At 42.7% G+C, this 24,419-nt stretch overlaps 1 protein-coding gene and 1 pseudogene across 1 annotated transcript in view; one reads left to right on the plus strand and one right to left on the minus strand.

Moving 5' to 3' along the window:
- The window catches only part of LOC102875104 (synaptic vesicle glycoprotein 2C-like), a gene marked incomplete at its 3' end in the record, with an annotated part of 132,516 nt that extends 110,389 nt beyond the window's left edge, over positions 1–22,127 (plus strand). Inside the window, exon 3 of the mRNA XM_006901441.1 lies at positions 21,931–22,127. Coding sequence (XP_006901503.1) covers positions 21,931–22,127 — 197 coding nt within the window. The remainder of the gene's footprint in view (positions 1–21,930) is intronic.
- On the minus strand, positions 4,714–6,942 carry LOC102869434 (annotated as a pseudogene).
- Positions 22,128–24,419: the final 2,292 nt, after the last annotated feature.

The following is a 24,419-nucleotide window of genomic DNA, read 5'->3' on the forward strand; positions in this document are numbered from 1 at the left end:
TAACAACAACAACAACAATTTCCACTTTGGAAGCAGGAGTGGCATCCACTTCCTAAAATGCCTCTGGAGACTCTATGAACTTTTTGATAAAATGTCAATAGTTGTAGAGGGGCTTCAGGCCTTTTGTTTATTGGATCACTATGAGTTGTGCTCAACTCGAAGGCAGTCAACAATAACAGCATAATTTCCCGTCTTTTGGATCATCTTTCTTGGGAATGGGAAAAAGGTTGATCTTTTCCATTCAGTCAGCCAGGCAGCTGTGCTACAAATTTACTGGCATAGATTAATGAGCACATGCAGGGTTGCATGTGTCATTTGAAACATGTCAATTGGTATTAATTTATTTCCAGGGCCTTTTTTTGTTTGCTAAAGCCATCAGTGCAGCTTAAACTTCTTCGTTAATTACCATTCGCACTTGATCATATGGCATTTCTGAAACATTTCCATGTTGGCCAGTTCTCTTTGGTACAGTGACTCTGCGTATCCCTCTATCTTCTTTTGATGCTTCGTGGGTCATTCAGGATGTTGCCCATTCCACTTTTAAGTATTGCAACTCAAAGCTTGAATTTGTTTTTCAGTTCTTTCACCTTCGGAAATGTTGAGCAAGTTCTTTTCTTTTTCTTCTCCAATTATGTTTCTCTGCATATTTTGTTATAATAGTTTGCTTTTTTTTCTCTATTGTTGTTTGTATGTGTCATCGACGTGGGACTACCCCATGGTTCACCCTACACTGGGTTTTCAGAGGCAGTTTAGTCACATGGGAGGAGATTGACCATCCTTCTTCAACGGAGCCACTGGCTTTCAGCACAACTAATTACGTGTGTGTGTGTGTGTGTTTGTATATCCACCAACATACCTATACATGCATATCATGTATTGCCATGCACCTTCCCATACCCAGACATTATACTCACACGTAAGCACTCTCCTGAGGAGCTCTGGTGATATAGTTGGTAAGTACTCTGGTACTGAGTGAAAAAGTTAGAACCTTTCTTTTCACAGGAGAAAGGTGAGGCCATCTGCTTCTATAACAAATGTATGGCCTTAGAAACTCCATGAGGTCATTTTACTCTGTACTGTAAGGTCAAAATGTTTTGGAATAAACCCAACAGTGGCAGGTTGCTTGTAATTGTTATTTAACCATTTAAGTATATTTTGCTAATTACGATTGTTGCAAAATTGTGTACATTAAAGAGCATTTACCATAGACTCAATAAACTGATTACTGTCTAGTGAGAAGCTACTTAGTGCTGATCCTCCAGTGGGTTTTCAGGGGCTAATACAACACACAGGAGTAGATTGGCTATGCCATGTGCTTGGAGCAGGTGATAGACTTGCACTGCCTGCCTCTAAGTTGGAAACTTATCTTCGTACCCTCTCGACCATGAGAGCTCCTCTCAGGCATTTACAACAGTTGTCATTTATTCTTTTTTTTCTGACCAGAAAAAATCTTATTATTATTATTATTATTATTATTATTATTATTTTATATTGGTTTGCATACAAAATTCATGTACATTGTGTTTTGTTTGTATATATTGTGTTTCATGCACTCCTTACATTTTATCTTATACTATCATTCCCATACATTGTGTTTTATAAAATTAATCACCATTAGTTTATGCCCACATTACCCCACCTCACCGGATTGGTTGTTATTTATTCTTGAACACAGTATGTGCATCTACCTTAGTCAAGTTACACTGCCTTCTCCATATTATATATAATTTCCTATTGTTGTTGTTGTTATGTGCCATCGAGTGGCTTGTGACTCATAACGACCCTATGTACAAGAGCTCTAAACGCCATTCCATACTGTGCCAACCTAGCCATCTCAAACACACTCATTCCCACCACTCCAGTCACAGAATTGATCCATTGCATCGAAGGTCTGCCTCTCCTTCACCGCCCCTCCACTCTGCCAAATATGATGTCCCTCTCCAAGGACCTCATTGCAACAAGCCCAAAGTATGTCAGACGAAGCTTCAGAATACTTGACTCCAAGGAGCATTCTGACTTCACCTTCTCCAGGATAAACCTGTTTGTTCTCCTATCAGTCCATGGTATATTCAGCACTTTTCTCCAGCACCACAGCTCAAAGGCACCAATTATCTTTCTGTCATCCCTACTGACTGTCCAACTCTCTGATGCGTAGCACATAACTGGGAAGACGGTAGCCTGGATCAGGCACACCTTAGTCTCCAGCCTGATGTCGTTGCTCTTCAGTACTCTTGAGAGGTCCCTCACAGCTGACTCTCCCAATGCAATGCATCTCTTGATTTCCTGGCTGCTGTTACCAAGAGTGTTGACTGTGGAACCAAGTAAATGAAAACTTTTAACTGTCTCAATCTTTTCACCATCCATACTGATGCTGCCAATTATATTAAATTCTTATTTTATATTTACTACAGAACAGTGTCATTGATTTCACATGCAAGCAAGATTCTACTGAAGATTATCCAAAAACGATTAGAACAGCACATCAGCAGAGAACTGCCGGAAGTCCAGGCTGGGTTTAGAAGGGTCATGGTACTAGGGATATTGTTCCTGATGTTAGATGGATCTTGGCTGCAAGCAGAGAATACCAAAAGAATGTCTATCTGTGTTTCATTGACTATGCATGCAAAGGCATTTGACTTTGTGGATCTTAACAAACTGTGGCTGACTCTGAGAAGAATGGGAATCCCAGAACATTTAATTGTGCTAATGCAAAACCTATACTTGCACCAAGAGGCAGTAGTCAGAACAGAGCAGGATAACACTGCATGGTTCAAAATTGGGAAGGGTGTACGCCAGGGATGCATCCTGTCTCCATACCTTTTCAACATGTATGGAGAGCAGATTATCCGAGAGGCTGGGCTCTATGAGGAGAATTGTGGCATCAGGATTGGTGGAAGATCTATTAACAATCTGCGTTATGCAGATGACACAACCCTGCTTGCTGAAACTGAGGAGGACCTCATGCACTTGCTGCGAAGGGTCAAGGACTGCAGCCTTCAGTATGGACTGAGGCTCAATGTCAAGAAGACAAAGATTCTCGCCACTGGACCAATTGGCAGCGTCAGGATGGATGATGAAGAGATTGAGATTGTTCACTGCTTCAGTTTGCTCACCTCCACAGTCAACACTCTTGGCACCAGCAGTCAGGAAATCAAAAAGCGTTTTGCGATGGGAAAGTCTGCTGTTAGGGACCTCTCTAAGGTACTCAGGAGCAATGGTGTCTCTCTGGAGACTAAGGTGCGCCTGATACAGGCCATGGTATTTGCAATCGCTTGTTATGCATCAGAGAGTTCAACAATGACTAGGGAGGACAGAAGGAGAGTGGATGCTTTTGAGCTGTGGTGCTGGAGAAGAGTACTGAATGTACCATGGACTGCCAAGAAAACAAACAGATTCATCTTGGAGAGGATTAAACCAAACTACTCCTTGGAGGCAAGGATTCTGGGGCTTCGTCTGACATACTTTGGACATGTTGCCAGGAGGGACGGGTCCTTGGAGAGGGACATCATGCTTGGGAGGGTGGAGGGACGGCGCAGGAGGGGAAGACCCTCTATGAGCTGGATTGATTCGGTGACTGGGGTAATCGGGATGGGTGTGTCAGAGGCGGTGCGGTTGGCGCAGGATAGAGCAGGGTTTAGGGCTATTGTGCATAGGGTCGCTATGAGTCACAAACGACTCGACGGCACATAACAACAACAAATTAATATATGTACCCAACCTAATAAGTGTTCCCCTCTTTCTCACCTTTTCATCTCTGATAACCATTAAAGAACATTTTTTCAGAAGATGAAGATTCTCGCCACTGGACCAGTTAACAGCACCATGATTGATGGAGAAGAGATTGATGTTCTTAACAGCTTCAGCTTGCTCAGCTGCATGGTCAACACTCTTGGCACCAGCAGTCAGGAAATCAAAAGATGAATTGCATTAGGAAAATCTGCTGTCAGGGATCTCTCCAGAACGCTGAAAACACTGATGTCATTCTAGAGGCTAAGGTGTGCCTGATCCAGGCCATGACCTTCATTATTACTTGCTATGTGTCAGAGAGCTGGACAGTGAGTGAGGATGGCAGAAGAAGGATCAATACCTTTGAGTTGTGGTGCTGGAGAAGAGTCTTAAACATACCATAGACTGCCAAGGAACAAATGGGTCTGCCTTTGAGAAGGTGAAACCAAGCTTCTTGGAGGCTAAGATTCCCCCCCCCCACCCCGCCCCACCAAGAAAGTGGTGAGTTTTTAATTTTTCTTCTGTGGCAGTTGTAGCTCTGACCAGAGGAATCTCAAAGCGATAGGGGAGGAGCAGCCAGAGAGAGGGCAGTACCAGGGGGACCCCCCTATGCTCCAGGGCCAAGTCTAATCCCACAGGCTGGGGCTGCAGGGGGAGGGGGGTAGGAGTCCCTCTGGGGTAGGCAGCTAGAGTGTTCAGAGTTCAGCTTGGAGGCCTGGGCCCCCAGAAACCCTCCTCCCACTCAGTTGGTCTGGGGATGAGGAGTTGACCTCGGGTCCCATCAGTGACTTCAGTGATTGAGGTTTTTAGAGAATTCTGTACAACTGGGAGGTTTTGGGGGTGGAGAAAGGCACAGGAGACAGGACTTAAGCAATGGGCAGGAGTGAGGGGTGATGCAAGGACAGTCAGTGATGTTTGGGTGGGGTGAGGTGGGGTGGGAAGGCCTCACCAGGCCCAGGCCTCACTCTTGCCACTGGCGATCTATCCTCACTGGAGTGTGGGCTGGGGGAGCAGAGGGGGAAGCAGGCAGGGCCAGGAGACCTCGCACAGGTCCTCCTCGTCGCCCTGGGTCTTCTTGATACACAGCAGCATGGCGGTCAGCCCCTGGCCCAGCTGTGAGATGTAATCATTCTCCTTCACTGCCTCAGTGTAGCTGTCTATGTTCTGCTCCTTGTGAGCTTCTAGCAGCTTTTTTATCAGCTTGCACTCGCAGCTTAGGCCAGGAACAGCTCCTTGAACTTCTGGACAGCAAGCTTGGCGTTGGACACATCAATGCAGAAGAGGCAGAGGGCTGCTTTGAAGAAAGAGACTTTGGTTATGTACTTGAGTAGGGGGCTGTCCATGGCCTTGGTCCCCACCTGCTCGTAGATGTCTATGGCCTTCTGATCCTGCTCCAGCTGCACAGCATAGCTGGCCACCTTCAGCAGACACTTGCTGGCTGAACTGTTGGACTCTTCACCTTTGTAGTGGTCCGTGGACTGCTCATAGTGGGTGATGGCCTTCTCAGTGTCCATCAGCTCTATCTCATAGATCTCAGCAGTGGAGATATGATGATTGGCTATAATCGTGAACGTCCATGTTGGTATAGATCTCAGTTGCTCTTATCAGACTGTTAATGGCCTCTTGGAGGTCGATCTTCTTAAAGCCATTGCCTGTGTCCACGAGCAGATGGAGGCCTCAGGCTTGTTCTGGAGCTGCAGGGGCAGCTGGGCTGTCTGGCAGAAAGCATTCCTTATGGCATTTCTCTATGTTTTGGCCATTTAGAACATGGTTGCAGCTCTGGCATAGACTGCACATGCTTCCTCTATTTTGGACGAGCCTCCAAACAGGCCAGAGAAGGACTGCGAGTTCTTTTCCAGGTGCTGTGGTGCTGAAGAAGAGTATTGAGTATACCATGGACTGCTAGGAGAACAAACAAGTTTGTGCTTGAGAGGGTGAATCCAGGCTGTTCTTTGGAGACAAGGATTCTGAAGCTTCGTCTGACTTATTTTGGACATGTTGCAAGGAGGTATCAGTCCTTGGAGAGGGACCTTATGCTTGGGAGGGTGGAGGGACAGCGAAAGAGAGCAAGATGCTCGATGAGATGGATTTTTTCAGTGACTGGGGTTGTGGGGGTAGGTGTATCAGAGACAACAAGACTGTCACAGGATAGAGCAGAGTTTAGGGCTGTTGTGCATAGCATCGCTATGAATCACAGGTGACTTGACAGCACATAACAACAATAACAACAACAACAATGTTTATTCTAAGTTTAGCTTTTTGAGGAAGACCCAAACTGCCTTCCAGAAAGGTAGTACCATTTTACAATCCCACCAACAACGTATAAGAGTTCCTTTTAACTGATATTCGACAAGGAAATCAATGATATCAAATGGGGAAATGACAACCTCTTCAACAAATGCTTCTGGACTTCCACCTGCGAAAAGCCGAAACAAGATCCCTTTCTCACACCAGACACAAAAGTCAATGCAAGGTGCATCAGAGACCTGGGAGTAAAGCCTAAAACCATAAAGATCACAAGAGACAAACTGGGATGAAGCTTAGAACCACTAGTCCAAGGTATAAAGAGACTGCCAAATACAGCCAGAAATTCAGTCTGAAGAGGATAAAATTGATGAATGAATTTAATCTTAATCTTTAATCTTCTAAAGATTAAATCCATGCGTGCATCAAAAGGTTTTTCCAACAGGGTAAAAAGAAAACCTACCAACTGGGAACAAACATTTGGTAATACCATCTCAGACAAGCATCTTGGAACAAAAGTTTACAGAATACTCCTGAGCCTCCACAGAAAAAGGCTGATAACCCAATTACCAAATGGGCGAAAGACATGGAAAGAATTTGCACAGAGGAAGATATTCTAATGACAAACAGACACATCAAGAAATGTTCCAAATCACTGGAAATAAGAGAGATGCAAATCAAAACCACAGTGAGATACCATCTCACTCCAGTAACTGTGGCAAAGTTTAAAAGGGCAGCAAATAAATATTGGAGAGGATGTGATGATAAATGAACTGAGTTTTTGACTCAAATTTGCTTCAGTTTAGGAGAGATATGGCCTGTGAGTCAGCAGTCATTTCTGTCAGGCAGTTGCTGCAGCTGGGCTTGGCAGTTCCAGGGTGCCTAGGGCTAAAGACTCCCAAGCTCTGGGAGGGGAGAGGAAATGTGATTACCTGTGATATTGCTGTTCCTGGAGCAGTTCAGAAGGGCCATAGTGGGTTATCCTCCAGACAGTGGGGCTGGGCTTGCAGATGACGAGTGGGATCGTCCTGGTGACGGGGCTGCAGGGACAGGTCCTCCAGGCAGTGGGGCCAGGGCATCCAGGTGGGCAGCGGGAGCATCCAAGCAGTGGGGCCACATAATCCAGGCGGAGGGTTCGGTGGTCCAGATGGCAGGGCCAGAGCCACCAGGTGGAGGGGCTGATGCCTTCAGGCAGAGGGGCGAGGGTTGGGGGGGGGCCTTCCAGGCAGCTGGGGCTCGATCTAGTGCTGTAGGTAGGAGAGCAATCCAGGCCACACTAAACCTTTTTAATACAGGTGCCTAGTGAATCGACTGGAACAGAGCCATGTGTGCTGATGACACGTGTGTCAGCTGCTGACCCAGATCAATACTTTAAAATAACATTTTTTAGTCCTTTTTTGTCATTTATATTGAGTAAAATATCACCAGCTCATATCAATGGATATAAATTATTGTTCTGTTGAGGACTTTGGAGATCGAGTGGGCCAAAGTCACACTTAACATTTCCTCTGTGCAAAGGAGATTCCCATTCTTGTTTTGATGATTGCTGAGGTGTCCAGGGAGTGTCCTCCACCTGTTTCCAAACTCAATTATTAGTAACAAACAAGTGCCTTCTAATCAATACAGCAAACTCACTTTCTTTGCTAACATAGCCAATTCTCAAAAAATTAGCTCTATGTTCTTTCATCTAAACCTCAGAGCAACCTCAAGGTCTGAGATCGTCTGTCTATTTTAGAAAGTAGATGTCAACTGAAGGTTCATCTGTTGGGCTGTGGCTTTAATTTCTTCTTTTTAGGCCCAATTTAAACCATAATGACTCTTCTTAGGGTTGCTGAGCAATTTTCCTGGCACTTCAGTGTCTCCTATTGTTGTTACCCAAGGCTAAATCACATTGTTTGTAATTTTTATTTTTGGCATTTACTACTTTTTTTTCATGAACTCAATACTTGTGTTAATAAAAGTTACCTAAAAAAAAATAGCAAACAAACAAACAAACAAAAAAATAAAAAAAAATAAAAGTTACCTAGAATCAGGTCTTGATGGACTCCGCGTTTTATCTATATGGAGCATGTGACTCTACAATGATTATTTAACTTCCTCTTTATAATTATGATCTTTATATAATGCTCTATTTCTCAATGGAAATGGGAAGGGAAGTTGCAGTAAAAGGACTGTTTGACAATCACTTGGCAAAATTGAAACAAAATTATTCCTTGATGCATGCTCACTGGAGAAATACAGCAGAACAGAATTACTCAGGAGAAGTTCTCAGAACCAGATCCAGTAAGGAATTCTGTAATATCTCTATGGAAATGACATACTTCAAGACCTGATGACATACTGGTTAAAGTGCCCAACTGCTGATGGTAAAGTCAAATGTTTTAACATCTCAGCCACTCTATGAGACAAAGATATGGCAATCTCTTCCATAAATGTTTCAATTTAGACAATTCAATCATTACCATCAAGTTGGAACAGACTCGTAGCTAACCTTCCAGGGAATTTTCTGAGGCTGTAAATGGCAATGCCAGAAGGATGGCTATTTGTGTTTTCTTGACTATGTAAATGTATTTGACTGTGTGGATCATACAAATTATGGCTAACACTGACAAGAATGAGAATCCAAGAGCACTTAACTGTCCTCATACCAAATCTGTTGTCGGAACAGAATAAGGGAACACTGCATGGTTCAAAAATCAAGAGAAAAGTGTGTCAGGTTTGTATCCTTTCTCCATACATATTTAATCTGTATGCTAAACAAACCATTTGAGAAGCTGGATTTTATGAAGAAAATATGGCATCAGGATTGAAGGAAGACTCAACAAACTACATTATGCAGATGACACAGCCTTGCTTGCGGAAAGAAAAAAGACTTGAAACATTTGCTACAGAAGATCAAAGGCTACAGCCTTCAATATGGATTACATCTCAACCTTCAGAAGATAAAAATCCTCACCAGTGGATCAATAGGCAACATCATTGTAGATGGAGAAAAGATTGAAGTTTCATCTTGCTTGGATGCACTATCAACATCCTTGGTACCAGCAGTCAAGAAATAAAAAGACATGGTATCGGGGAAATCTGTCAAGGACCTCTCTAAGGTGTTAAGAAGCAAAGATGTCAGTTTAAAGACTAAGATTCACCTGATTCAAGCCATGGCCTTTTAAATTACTTTCTATGCATCTGAAAATTGGACAGTGAATAGGGATGGCAGAAGAAGAATTGACGCTTTTGAGCTGTGATGTCATAGAAGAGTACTGAACAGTCTGCCTTTAGAATATTCTGTTCTTTAGGACAAACAAGTCTGTCTTGGAGAAAATGAAACCAGGATGCTCCTTGGAAGCAAGGATGGTGCAACTTCACCTCATATAAGTTGGGCATGTTGTTATGAGGAGCCAATCGTTCAAATCCTTCAAAAGGGACATCATACTTGGAAAGATGGAGAATCAGCTATAGAGAGGAAGACAACTATGAGATAGAGAGGAAGTCAACAGACATAGTCCCTCTAACAGTGGGCTCAAGTATATCAGCTAATGAGGCTGGCGCAGAAGAGGGCAAGGTTCAAATCCAATGTTCATATGTTGCTATGAATCATAGTCAACTTGAAGGCACCTAACAAACAACAAAATAGATGGTCTGGAAGATGCCCATCTTTATTCCACAAAGCTGCTGCTGTATTCGAACCACCTTTATGCCACGTTTGGGTTAGCAGCTAAGTTCCCTGTGGGTTCCACAGCCTTGGAAGCCCTGTGGGTCAGTTCCACTCTGTCCTACTCCTTGCTCCTTGGAAGGGAAGATGGTGAGACTTTGCCTCACAATCTTTGGCTGTGTTATCAGGAGGGACCAGTCCTTGGAAAGGGACATCATGCTACAGGGTTCATGAAGGGCAGCAGGGCTCTCAGTGAGGTGGAAGGAAACAGTGGTACAGCAATGGGATCAACCACAGCAGAGATTAGGAAGATGGGACAGGATCAGGGAGAATTTCATTTTGTTATACGTATGGTTTCTCTGAAGTGGAGACAACCCAGTGGCAACAGACAAACAACACAGGGTTGCTGAGTTAGTATAGACTCCGTGGTAATGGGATTTTGTTTGAGTTTTATTCATTTCCTCTCTAACCTCCCCTTTTCATTGCAGAAACCTAAGCTGTTCTCCATCTTTGCTGGAATTATCAGCATAAATCACTGTCATGACGTGCAAAGGCAAATAGAAGTCACTACTGAGTTGCTGTTCTGAACTAGAGTAATATGAGGTGAGACAGTGAAATTTACAGGGATTAGGGCAGTCAGCTATCTCAGTTTCTACTGTGTTTCATATAGACGGTAGTGTTTGCCTTTCTCTTTCATCCTACTATCTTAAACTTAAATATCTCAAATTTTGTAACAGAGTTGATATTTCATGTAAGAGGTAACAATAACAAAATCTTTGCCTTACATAGTATTCTACTTGTGAATTTGCCTTGGGTTTTTGAAGAAGAAAGTAACTTAAGTATTTTATGATATTTACCAGATGCTCCATATTGACTCATGTATAGACTTATTGATGTGTGTATGTGTTTCTTGTGGGCATGTGTATACAAACACATGAAAAAAAAGGGCCCCGGTTTATTCTGTGACTGCATTTAAGTGCAGAATCATGTCATTTGTAAATATCTCTGGTTAAAGTTGCTAAAATCCCTAAGTAATATTGCTTAGAGAATAAACCCAACTCTTGTTGTTGTTGTTAAGTGATATCTAATCAAGTATGACTCATAGGAACCTTATAAACAGTTTCAACCCTGTCCCATCCTGTGCAATCCTCATCAATTCTGATATACTTGAGCCTATTATTACTGCAGTCAGTGTGTCAATCAAACTGGTTGAGGGTCTTCCTTTCTTTCACCAACCTTTCACCTTTCCAAGCATGATGTCATTTTCCAAGCAACAGCCTCTCCTAACCACATACCAAAGTATGTGATGAAAGCTTTGTTTTTTTTTTTTTTTTACTCCAGCGAGCATTCTAACCGTAATTTCTCCAAGATATAACTCTTTGTTCTTTTGGCAGTCTATGGGATATTCAAGGCTCTTCTCCAATGCCATAACGCAAAGGTATCAGCTCTTCTTCTGTCATCCTTATTCATTTCTCCAGCTCTCAGATATCTCATAAGAAATGATTGACAAGACCATGTTGTTGTTTTTAGGTGCCATCAAGTCACTTGCGGCTCATAGTGACCCTATGTACAACACTCTGAACCCTACCCTATCCTATGCCAACCTCACCGTCTCCAACACACCTTTTCCCATTCCTCCAGTCACTGAGTCATTGCATCTCATTGAGGATCTTTCCCTCCTGCACTGTCCCTCTACCCTCCCAAGCATTATGTCCCTATCCAAGGACTGCTCCCTCCTTGCAACATGCCAAAAGTATGTCAGATAAAGCTTCAGAATCCTTGCCGCCAAGGAGCTGCCTGGCATCACTTGTTTGTTCTCTTAGCAGCCCATGGTATATTAAATACTCTTCTCCAGCACCACAGCTCAAAGGCAGAAATTCTCCTTCCATCATCCCTAGTCATTGTCCAGCTTTCTGATGTAATTGCATAGACTATGGCCTAGATCAGGCACACCTTAATCTCCAGAATGACATCCTTGCTCTTCAGTACTCTGGAAACTGTGACAGCACAGTTTCCTAATGCAGTTTATCCTTTGATTTCCTGGCTGCTGGAGAAGCTCAATAGCAACTGTCAAAACACACCTGATGCTGACAGTGAAACAGACCATCAATTACTTATATGCAAATTCCAGTGGAGGCTGAGAAAAACTAAAATCCACAAGAACCAAATGTGACCTTGAGTCTATCCCACCTGAATTCAAAAGTCATCTTGAGAATAGGTTTGAGGCATTGATTAAACAATGATTAAAGACCAAGATGAGATGTAAGATGACATCAAGGGTATCATCCATGAAGAGAGCACGAGTTCATTACACACAGAGAAGCAAGGAAAAACAAAAATGGGTATCAGGAGACACTGAAAATGAAACCTAACCCTTACATTCAACGTTCTGAACAAATTTCATTTGTGTCAGTTTCATTCTCTAGAATTTGTATGCAGGTGAAAAGCTGGCTAATCTTCCGAAGATACAGATTCACATATTATTGTCCCTGAGTTTCCTATTAACAAGAGTAGTTAACATTTTACTTTATTTGACATCTAATAAGTGATACCCAATCATAAAAAAAATCCTTTCTAAACCACCTGGATCTGATTTGCCTAATTTATGTAATTGTTCTGTCAACAATGAACTTGAGCAGATTTCAACAGTTACTGTAGAATTAATGAACAAACTGATCATTATATAGTGAACAAATAAACAAAACCCCTTCATGTTCATTAAATCCAGATGTGTTACCTATCAGGCATTATGAAATGAAAGAATCATTTCATATCTTATATTATGAATTTTGTTATTATAAAACAAAGCATTTTCCTCGTTTAATCCATGGAGGCCAGGATTTTGAACCTCTGTCTCATATAATTTGGGCATGTGGTCAGGAGGAACTGATTCTTGGAGAAGGACATCATTCTTGGAAGGGTAGAGGGACAGTGCAGGAGAGGAAGACCCGGATGAGATGGATCCATACAGTAACTGGGGTAATGTGTCAGAGACAATGAAACTGGCTCAGGATAAAGCAGGCTTCAGAGCTGCTGTTCACAGGATCGCTATGGGTGATCGCTATGGGTCGCAGGAAACTCAACAGCACAAAACAACATTTAATCCATGACAAGGGTTTCTGAGCCTTCACACTGTTGATATTTAGGGCCCGTTTTTATTGTGAGGGTTTTCCTGTGCATTGCAGGGTGTTCAGCCACATCCTGGACCTTTCCCACCAGAGGCCCCCAGCCTGAGTTGTAACAACTGAAGATCACTAGACATTTCCAGATGTTCTGAGGGTACAAACTCACACCTACATAAGAACTACTGATAAAAGGGATTTGAGCTTTGCCGTTTAAATTTTTTTTAATTACTTCATGATATATTCTCATGAAACAAAGAACAAAATATATTGCCCTTCACACAAACTCTTAAGGGAAAATAGTAATGGAAATCTTGAGATTAATGTTCTTGTTAGTTGCCTCCAAATTAATTCTGATTCATAGTAGCTCATTCTGTACAAGGGTTGTCAAGGCTACTGGAAACAGTGTGTTACATCTGTCTTCCAAGGTGTGTCTGGCTTGGTTTGGACCAGTTTAAACTACCAATCTTTCTGTTAGTTACCATGCATTCAACTCTTTATTCTACCTAGGGACCCTGTGTGTGTGTGTGTGTGAGAGAGAGAGAGAGAGAGAGAGAGAGAGAGCAAGAGAGAGAGAGAGACGTGGGGAGGAGGGAAGAGAAGGAGAGACAGAAAGAGAGAGAGAGAATGATCAGGTAGAGAAAGTATCAGTTTTTTTTGTGAGAATACATTAAAACTTCTCCATAACACTTCTACTTTGTCTATTATTTAAATGTTTATAATGATCATCATTTTAGCTACCTTTTTTTTCTCTCTGAAAGATGTGTCATTTCCTTAGACATTCCAGAAATGCCCAGGGGAACTGTCCAGTCTCTTCTGATCAGCAGTCCCAAGAGACCTCTTTTCAGGAGATAGGCCTTCAAAGAATCTGAAAAGTGGAGTGGCTGTGGTGGCTAAGGCATAGAGGAATCCGGGAGCTGTTTGGGGACTCCACTGCTATCAGAACTTCTATATCAGCACCACTACTTCTTCCTTTGTCATATTAATTAAGGAAGTAGTTGTATGTTTTTTATTCATTGGAGATATTGAACGCATCAAAACACATTCCTAGAGGAGGCTTGGTGGGATCCAGCTCTTTTTGAGTAAACCCTTGATGTATATCCACTGAGCCAGGTGCTGAGGGTTGGAGATGAGTAATGTTATAACATCTACTTTCAGGAAGTTTTCATTCCAGTGTTAACAATGTCCAAGCATTCTGATGGGGTAGGGAACCCTTGGAATAGTTAGCACTACAACTTGTTGCAGTATTTTCTTTCTGCTTAAAGAATCTAGCAGGAAGATGATGAAGAATGTTTTCCTCAATATAGATGATCATTCTGCAATAAGAAATGTCTTTTTCTCTTTGAGTCAAAGAACTTTGCAAAGGATTTAGGGAGAATCCTCTCGTCTTCAGATTCATTTATCTCTTGGTTTTAGGGTACTTTTACAGTCTACTTTTCAAACAGATATTGAAAGGCACTTATGGAGGAAAAAATCCCTTCCTTTATAAAGAGACACTGGATCAAAATAAACTGGACTGCTTATCAAGCCCCTCAAAGTTGGTACTCACTTATGCAATGCAACAATGGTTTATTTTAAATTAACAAGCAAACATAGAATCTTCCATTTGCAATTTTATCCACCCTGGAGTAAATTTATCTCAGTTCAGAAGGGGCTGGCGTATCCTGACAGGTAATTGTACCTTCATGAAGTGTGAGTTATAGCTATTACACACAGAATGTCCAGAGCCCTGATGGAACATTAATTAGGGTGTGAAAAGTTGATAAAAACTGGGACTCTTTTCTGCATTGGAAAGTGAAGCTCCAGATTAAGGAACCTGGCAATTTATGATGCAGGGAAATGGAAATGTTTTCACATAAAGTGACAAAAGGAGTAGCATTAAATAATTTTGACTTCGACATTTTATTGCCCAGTAATGTGTTCTGCATTGTTTAAATGCAAGTATTTTGGTTGCATTTAATTATTTTAATGAAAACATTTAAAAATCTGTTCAAAATGCTGTTGAACTTTATATAATCTTTTATGTTTCGAGGACTGTATTCTTTCAACTTGGAGGTAAGGATTTTGAAGTTCTATCTGATATACTCTGGGTATGTTTCCAGGAGGGACCACTCCTTGGAGAAAGACATCATGCTTGAAAGGGTGGAGGGGCAGCACAGAAGAGGAAGACCCTGGATGAGGTGGATTGACACAGTGACTCGGGTAATGAGTGTAGATGTGTCAGAGACAGTGAGATTGGCTCAGGATAAGGCAGAATTCAGAGCTATAGAATAGGATTACTATGAGTTGAAGACAACTCACAGCATATAACAATAATTCTTTTAACTGAGGAGATTCCAAATTAATATTCCTTTCCTAGAGGACTAGTTAGGGGAATAGCTACTTGAGACTCATATTAGCTATATGATAGAACTCATTAGTCAAGTCAAAGACAAAAACGAAAATGTGAGCAGAGGTCAAATTCAGTGCAAACTGAGAGAACACTAGAGAGGAGTTCACTGCCTCAAGAGCATCTTCTGATCCTCCCAGGTGAAAAGAGTCTTGATGACCCTGAGGGCAGGAAGTTTGAAAAAGTAAAGCAAGGGCTTTTATCAAGTTAACTTCTTCAATCAGAGAGCTGAAGGCTTTGTCTTTTGAGATTGAGCCCCTCAGTTTCTGAGGGAAGCGCAGCCATAGCAGTGCAATGGCAAGCCAGCTGGAAGGGCACAGATGCACCAAGAGTCAGTATTGTTGACCTGTCCTGATGCTTCACCAAGTGAGGTCCCCAAACCATCCACCACAGACTCACCAGGTGGACTTAAAATCATGCAGACTCATAAGCCGTAGAAACCTAAATATCTGGGCTTAAAATCCAGAAATGGCAACTGCCAAGAGGTTCACTGGTGTTTAAGAAGCCCAGGAACAGTTAGCTGGAAATGGGTAGACAGATGGAGCGGTTACTGGTGAGGTGAAATGTCAGTGTTGTAGATTGTCTCTCTATGCATGTAGAATGCTACCCACTTCACCAGCATTATTCCTGTGGCCCTTGGTTACTGTTTTCTGAGTCCCTGGCCAACACACTAGATGTCACCACTTGCTCCAGGTTGTAGTCCGGAGATCAAAGAATGAACTCATGAACCACACAAGCTGGGCTAAGAAGGAGATTGGGCAAAGTTTGTTGGAGAAAATATATAAGGAAACTCCCATGGAGGTGGGAGCGGTTCCTGGAGGAGGAAGTCACGTTGGGCTGCTACTGTTGAGGGATTTTATAGGGTTAGGGAAGCCTGGGTAGGCTTTGTCCAGTTAGGGCTGGTCCCTTTGAATTTTGCCACTGCCTTTTAGCTAATCACAGGGGTTGGCATGAGGGCTCCCTCTGTTGTTTCTAATCATTGGAGTGGGCACATAGGCTATTCTTACACTTCCAGTCACGGTTGTCTGCACATAAACTGTCTTTGCTGCTTCCAATCACAGAGTCTGCAAGAAAACTTTTTCTGCTGCTTTTCCAGCAACAGTCATGCCCTTGTGGATAGGATGTGGGTGGAAGCTTTCTCTCCACTCTGAAACCCCCTTCTTCTCTCTGTCCTCCCTTGGCTCAGCCTCCTCCCTAATTTGTCTATTCCTTTTACTCCCTTCACCGGAGGCAGTGGCTTATGGCACAGAAGAATGTCTGCACTGCATGGGATGGGGGAAATCACACACCTGTAGATTCAAATCCTATCTCACCTTGTATGTATTGCATCTACTGTGAGGTCTTAGTGGGTCTTAGTGGTTAGTGGTTGAATTTTTCACCTGCCATGAAGGACAACCAAAATTCCCTGTCAGTGCATGTCACGTGCAGCCATTACCCCTCTGTTCAGGGAGGTTTGCTCACTGCTGTGTTGCTGGATGAGTTTCAGAGGAATTCTAGATTGAGACAGACCAGGAAGAAAGGCCTGACTGAAAATCATCCAATGAAAACCCAATGGCTCCAGCCTGGAAAGTGTTCCTTTCTTCTATATACGGGTTTTGTCATATGTATATGGAGGCAAAATCAGTTGACACCAAGAAGTATCTACCAAAATGGGTCACAGAGATCAGCTTTAGGGGAGTGGAAGGGACAGCAGAGCCCACCCACTGACACTAATTGCTAACACATCTTTCTCATGGAATGGCCTGTCCCACAACTCTGTGGCTCCCAGTTGATGTAAACTACTATGTAATTCAAATCCACCAGCTGCTCCACAGGAGAAGGATGGGCAGACTCCTTCCATGCAATTTACTGCTTCTGAAAACCTGCTGGAGGGTCTGCTGTGGGTCAGTTCTGACTTGACAGCACACAACAATGTCATCATATCACACAGTTAACCTCAGCTTGGAGGCTTCTGTCCTGCAGTGAACAAATATCCAGAAGCAATGGAGTCTTTTGAAAATAGAGACATTCACCAGAATGACTATGAAGGGTGCTGTATGTAACCCTCACAAAATAGAGTATTCAGAATAACACTCCTTTTTTTGCTGTTTGATCAGCTGTGAGTTGAACCACAAAAAGGCAAGGGCTTATGTCTTATTCAATGTGAATTCTTAGATCCTTGTTGATAACTAGTTCTTAAACAATTGGCTTTGTATAAAGAAGCGAATGAATGAACAGTGTTGATTATAGTATGAGTCCTTAAAAAGTCAGGCAAAACACAAAACAAATTAAATAGCACAGACAAGAGAATCTGGAAACCCTCTGGCTTTTGTTTCTTGTTGGAAGGTCTGGTTGGTAGACTTGAACTTGTCAGCTACCCCAGTGAATGGTGTTACTTAGCTGCCTTGGGCTGTATTTGGAACTGCATTCATAGTTCAGAAGACAAGATAGAAGCTAGTAATTTGTAAAATCTTTTAAGAGCAACTCTTGCTCTAAAATAACACATTGTAATACATTTTATCCCTTAAGAAACCCTCCCCAATTTATTTTGCATCAATCCAGTTGTCAGTTATGGTGACTTCATGCCTGTCAAAGTAGAACTGGGTCCCCTAGTGTTTTCAGTGGCTGATTTTCAGAAGGAGGTCATCTGACCTTTCTTTAGAAGTGTCTCTGGATGGACTCAAACCCACAATTTTGGGATTAACAGCCAAACAAGCACGTTAATGGCTTATACCACAGAGACTTCAACCCATTGTTGTTGCTGTTGTTTGCTGTCAAATCAGAACCAACCCATAGCTGACTCTCTGGCAGGTTTGCAGAGGCAGTTAATCGCACAGGAGGAGATTGTCCATCCTTGTCCCGTGGAGCAGCTGGTGGCCTCCAACCGTATACCTTTAGGATTGCAATACAGCTCCTTGCCACTAGGCCACAGTATATACATATATATATATAATCTGTGTAAGAGAAGTGCACGTTTCATGAAGCAATACTTACTACTTGGTGGTGGTTGTTGCGTACCATAAAGTCAGAACCAACCCATAGCTGACCCTCCAACAGGCTTTCAGAGTCACTTAATCTCATGGGAGGACATTGTTCATCCTTCTGCTGTGGAACAACTGGTGGCCTCAAACCACATGCCTTCAGGATTGCAGCACAGCTTCTTGCAACTAGGCTACAGAATTTTCATCTTTTAAGTTCTTAAAATATTTTTTAATATTTAGAAGGTCAGCAGTAAAGAGAAATATTCTCAATGAGATGGATTGACAATGACTACAACAGTGGGCTCAAATATAGAAATGATTGCAAAAAAAGCACAGGACCATACAGTGTTGTTTTATTTAATACCAATTTATTTACAAAGTTTAAATGCATTATTTTTCACAAAACATCCTTCCCATTTCCTTCACAGATCCCCCCACCCATCAAATTGTGCAACTCCACCCCCACTCCACAATCCTCATCCCTCTGCTCCCCCCCCCACACACACACACGTTGGATCATTATATTCATTCTAAAATAATGGTTTTATACAGTATTTATCATTGTGGCACTGAGTTATTTCACGCAGCATAATGCTCTCCAGTACCTCCCAAGTTAGATAGTAATTTACAAAATCATTGCTCCTGCGTGCTGCGTAGTATTCCATTGTGTGAGTGTACCACAACTTCTCAATCCATTCATTTGTGGAATAGCTGGGTCATACGGAATTTTTATGTTTAGGTTTTTGAGGAAGCACCAAACTGCCTTCCAGAGTGGTTGTACCATTTTACAATCCCACCAGCAATGTAAAAGAGTTCCTTTCTCGCCACATCGTCTCCAACATTTATTACTAGCTGCCCTGCTAAACTTTGCCACTGCTGCTGGAGTGAGAGAGTATCTCATTGAGATTTTTATTTGCATCTCTCTTACTGCCAGAGATTTGGAGCATTTCTTTATGTGTCTGTTGACCATTCGAATATTTTCTTTGAAAATTCTTTCCATGTCTTCTTCTTGTTTTGTAATTGGGTTATCAGTCTTTTTCTTGTGGAGGCCCTGGAGGATTCTATAAACTTTCATTATGGGACTCTTGTAAGAGATGGTATTGCCAAATGTTTGTTCCCAGTCAGTAGGTTTTCTTTTCACCCTGTTGGAAAAAGTTTTTGATGCACACAGGGATTTAATCTTTAGAAAATCCCATTCATCCATTTTGTCCTCTTCAGATTGTGAATTTCTGGCTGTATTTGGCAGTCTCTTTATATTGTAGACTAGGCTTTCTGTTCTTGATCCCAGTTTGTCTCTTATGAGCTTTATGTGTTTGGGCTTTACTTCCAAGCCTCTGACCCCTGTGAGTTGATTTTTGTGTGTGATGTGAGAGGTGTACCCTGTGTCAGCTTCCTGCAGGTAGCAGTCCAGCTTTGCCAGCACCATTTGTTGAAGAGGTGGACCGGACAGTGCTTTTCTGTTGCATAGAATATGAGTTGGTCTCTATGAGTAGAAATATACTCAACAATATCTAACAAAATAAGTTGATCTCTGCAACCTTTGGTTTAAAAAACACTGGCCTATGAAGTGTGTCCATACCCTGTTGTGGTTAGCTACTGCATCACTTCAATCAGGAACAAATCCGTGAAATTACTCCCTAATGGGACCGACCAGCTGCAACGGAATGACCTTATAAAGCCCAAGTTCCATTTGGTGCATCTAGTTTGCTACAGATGTAGTTTTCCCTAAATTGAATTTTCTAAGGTCACTGCCAATACCTCTTGATCATCTCCCAGAGCATAAAAAAGACCAATTTTGATAAGCACATGTGCTATTCCTTGACATCATATTTATAGGAAATGTCAATAGCAATGTCGTTGTTATGTGCTGTCGAGTCACCTGTAACTCATAGCGACTCTGTGTACCACAGCCCTAAAGCTTGCTCTATCCTGTGCCAATCTTATTGTTTCTGACACCACCATCACCCCCTCACACCCCAGTTATCCCAGTCACTGAATCAATCTATCTCATCAAGGGTCTTCCTCTCTTGTGCTGTCCCCACCTGCCCTTTTCAGAAATCTGAGCATAAAATATTAGTGCATACTTCTCTTAACAGTATTACTAGGTTTTATTTTCACCATCTGTTTATGTCAGTGAGGTGTTTTGGTTTTGAGGTTATTGTTTGTTTTTGGGATTTTTTTTCTTTTCAGTAGCAAGTTGCTTAGAAAGATGTAAGTAGTGTTTTTCCATACTCCCTTACTCTGTGGTCTACAACCACACCATCCTGAACACACTCCATCTTATCTGATCTGTGTCGCTAAGTAAAGTAGGGCCTGGCTAGTCCTGGATGAGACCACCTGGGAATACCAGATGCTGTAGGAAGGGTCCCCGGTGATGCAGTGGGTAATGTGTCAGGATGTTAACAAAAGTTTGTCAGATCCACCAGCCATTGTGCAGGAGAAAGATGGGCAGTCTCCTCCCATAAACATTTATCGTCTCAGATAAATGGGGTCACTGTGTGTCAGAATTGGCTCCAGAGCAGGTCTTCCTTCATAAGACAGCAGTTCATAACACTAGAGTCAAGAGCTATTTGAAATTTGATGAGTTTATTCCTATCTCCCTAGAGCAAGCAAAATTTTAGTTTCTTGGACCTTTTTTGAAAACTCAATGTAGGATGTCTGAGAAGTCACCATTAGAGTCATCTCTACAGAGCATCAGCAGCAGTTCTCATAAGTACCTCAGAGTAAAGGAAGTATTATCCTGCTGGTAAATAAACCAGTGGCTCCGTCTCTCATTCCACCAGTGTCTCTCTCCCAATCAGCCATGATGTCTCCTGGGCGGGGACCATAACAGATTAGGAAACAACTATGTTAGTTCGTTGGCACAAGAGCCTGAACATGCTGAAGGGCCCAGCATTGCGTGGAAGCAAAGAGTAAGTGTTAACTACAGATGGCCCCACACAGGTGTTCGAAGCTGTTTCCCAAGCCCCCATGTCATGGAAAGAACCCATCACATCCTTTTAGGAAATAGGTTCATGTTCACTGTTGTTGTTTGCTCTGGAGTCAGAACTTACCCATAGCTGACCCTCCAGCTAGTTTTCAGTGCCAGTAAATCAGACAGGAGGAGATTGCCCATCTTTCTTCTCCAGAGTAGTTGGGGTATTTGAAGAGTTTACCTTTGCGACAACAGCAAAATTCCTTACCACTAAGCCACCACCAGAGCTCCCTAGTAGTCACTGTTGTTGTTGTTGTTGTTGTATGTCATCAAGTTAGAACCTACTCAGAGCTGACCCTCCAGTGGATTTTCAGAGGCAGTAAATCACATGGGAGGAGAACGCCCATCCAAAAATTGTCACTTTTTTCCCCCGAGAGATTTTTTTTATTATTATTTTAATGAACACTTACAGAGATTTTGGATTTCCACTCATTCATTTTTGCACTTCATTTTTAAAAAGAAATATCATGTATAAGATTCAACAGTAAGCAGAAAGCCCATCTGAATCTCAGATTTGCTGCTGTTGTTCTTGTTAGTTGTGTCAAGTCAATCTGCTTGGGTGTCACAGAAACTCTTTGGCAGCCCTGCTGAGTGGCTTTGGACCTTTAAGTTAGCATACAATGTCTGTAACACCCATTTTCAATAAGGCAACAAGAAGGGCATATCTTCATTGCAGGTGCAAGTTTGAGGAGGAAGAATAAACCTGTTTTAAACATGGTGGCCATAGCATTAGGGTTATAGAATGAGGGGGAAAGTCAGTACTCCATCTGCTGGGAGGGGAAGGGCGTCTGCAGTCAGCAGAGTTAGAGGATCTCACCCCTGCTGCTCAGGCCCAGCTCTCACATCTCCTATCTGCATCTCTGCAGGATCGGAGGAGCCATTCCCACAGTGTTCTCCTACTTCGCTGAAGTGCTGGCCCGGGAGAAGCGAGGGGAGCACCTGAGCTGGCTCTGCATGTTCTGGATGATCGGTGGCATCTACGCATCGGCAATGGCCTGGGCCATCATCCCTCACTATGGTAAGAGACTGGCCCGGCCGCGGTCGCTGTGTTTTACCCATTCCCGTCCGTCTTCTCTCCTGTCAGGGCTGGTCATAGAACATCACAGTCATCACATCTCTCCTTCCTCACTCCTTACCGTTCTTCTTTCCCTCCTGTGCAGGCACAGAGGTCTGTATAAGAGAAAACTGTGCCAGTGCTCTTTTTTTTTTCTTTTGCTGGTTGAAAGGCATCAAGTTCGTTGTCCCCAACCCCACCCGCATGTTGTTGAAGAAGAATACTGAATATCCACGGGACTGTCAAAAGAACAAGCAGCTATGGCTTAGGGAAAGTGCAGTCCAATTCTCCTTGGAGGCAAGGATGACAAAGCTTCCTCTCACATGCCTTGGCCATGTTGCTAGGAGAGGATATTCCTTGAAGAGGGACATCATGCTTGGAAAGGTGAAGGGATAGCAAAGGAGAGAAAGACCCTCAACCAGGTGTATTGACACAGTGACAGCAGCAGTGGGCTCAAATGTGTTAGAGATGGTGACGATGGCACAGGATAGGACAGAGTTCAGACCTGTTGTTCATAGGGTCTCTATGAGTTGTACTTGACTCGATGGCACCAAACAACAACAGTCAACTCTTGGGTCACCGCCTGAGTGGAGGTGAGAAGAAAGAGATCATAATCGGATGGAATGGAGTAGGTTTTCTATTTATTCTTGGTTCGGTGCTGTGTTCAAGTCCTCTGTGCCAGAGCAAAAGCCTCAGGTCAGCTCTTAGCTTTCGTTTCTGGCAGTTCAGCCCCGGGTGGATGTGGGAAGACTGTCTCCTTGTGGAAAAACTACTGGCAGAACTTAAGAGGTGGCTCTGCCTGTCCAGACTCCTCAGATCCCCTCCTCAGTTTCCCCTAAGTACTTCCTGTTCTACCACTTCAAGGTACTTAAAGGTTTTAAGTTTCCAAACAGGACTCTCCTGCTCTGAAGCCTGAGCTCCCATATGCTTCACCCACAAACAGCAAGCACACTGTGGGTGAGGCTGAGAGAACCCAGGGAAAGAATTCTACATATAAAGTATGGAGAAGGAGGTAGTATGGCTATTTCTGTGTGCCTGTGCATGTTTGTATACAGGCAGGCTGGGGTCTGCAAGATATAGAGACTCAACTAAAACCACATGGGAAATTAGGTTTCAAAACATCCACTCTGCTCATTTTTCCATTTGTCTGCTTCTATTTTACAACACAGCAATTACTCTATTTTAAAGCATAATGCTATTAGAGTACAGTCTCTGTGAATGTGACTCATGGCTAAAATCAAAGGAAACTTCAGTATTCAGATGCAAGATAATTGGTTTTACCATTACAAATTTGGGTTGCCATGCACTTTCCTTTGCTAAGCCTGAAAAGTTACCTGAACTCAAAATTGTATTGAACCTAAACAGAAAACAAATTTACAATTAAGACATGGGAGTTGGCTGCATGGCCTGAAGAAAGCTTTTTTTTTAACCACACATTTAAGTTGGGGTGCTAAGGTCCAGTGAGGAATTTCTTGGTTTTAGACTCTAATTATCCTTGGGCCAGAGATGACTGCAGAAAAGCAGTGCCCTGTGTCCATCATGACGTCTGTCTTCTGCCACTATGTGAGGAATTCAAGGAGAGTCCCTGGTGGCGGCTCTGGTGGCCTAGTAGTAAGGAGCTGCACTGCTTGTCCAAACGCATATGGTTCAAATCCACCAGCTGCTCCATGAGAGAAGGAATGGACTGAAAACCCACTGTGAGTTGGTTTCAGTGGCACATAGCAATAACAACAACTCTGCTGGCCTAGTGGGTAAGGAATTGTGCTTCCAGCCCAACGGTAAAGCTGATCCATAGGAGAAAGATGGGCAGGGCAGTCTCCTCCTGCGTGATTTACATCCTCTGAAAACCTGCTCAAGTTATGACTCTGTTCTGCCTTGATGGCAATGAATTTGAGATTTTTTTTTCTTCCAGCTGTAAGCCAAGCACTACAACACCCCCTAAACTCACAGCCATTCAGTCCATTGCCACATGCAAATTTCCTTTTGATTCATATGTTGTTGTTATTGTTGTTGTTTAATTTTATACGGATTTATTTTACAAACTTCTAACACATTGTTTTTCACACCAGATCTTTCCCATTTCCTAACACCCCACCCATCAAATTGTGTGCTCCTATAATTAATACTCCCCCTCCCTGCACATCCTAACCCCTCTGCTTCCACCCTCCCTCCTCCCCTTTGAGTCCTCATACTCTTCGTACAATGATTTTTATACAGTACTTGTCCTTATGGGACTGAGTTATTTCATTCAGCATAATGCTATCCAGTCCCTCCCAAGTTAGGTAATAATTTACAAAATCG

The sequence above is a fragment of the Elephantulus edwardii genome, unplaced genomic scaffold (assembly GCF_000299155.1).
Source record: "Elephantulus edwardii isolate Elephantulus edwardi_28Jun2011 unplaced genomic scaffold, EleEdw1.0 scaffold00326, whole genome shotgun sequence".
Taxonomy (NCBI): domain Eukaryota; kingdom Metazoa; phylum Chordata; class Mammalia; order Macroscelidea; family Macroscelididae; genus Elephantulus; species Elephantulus edwardii.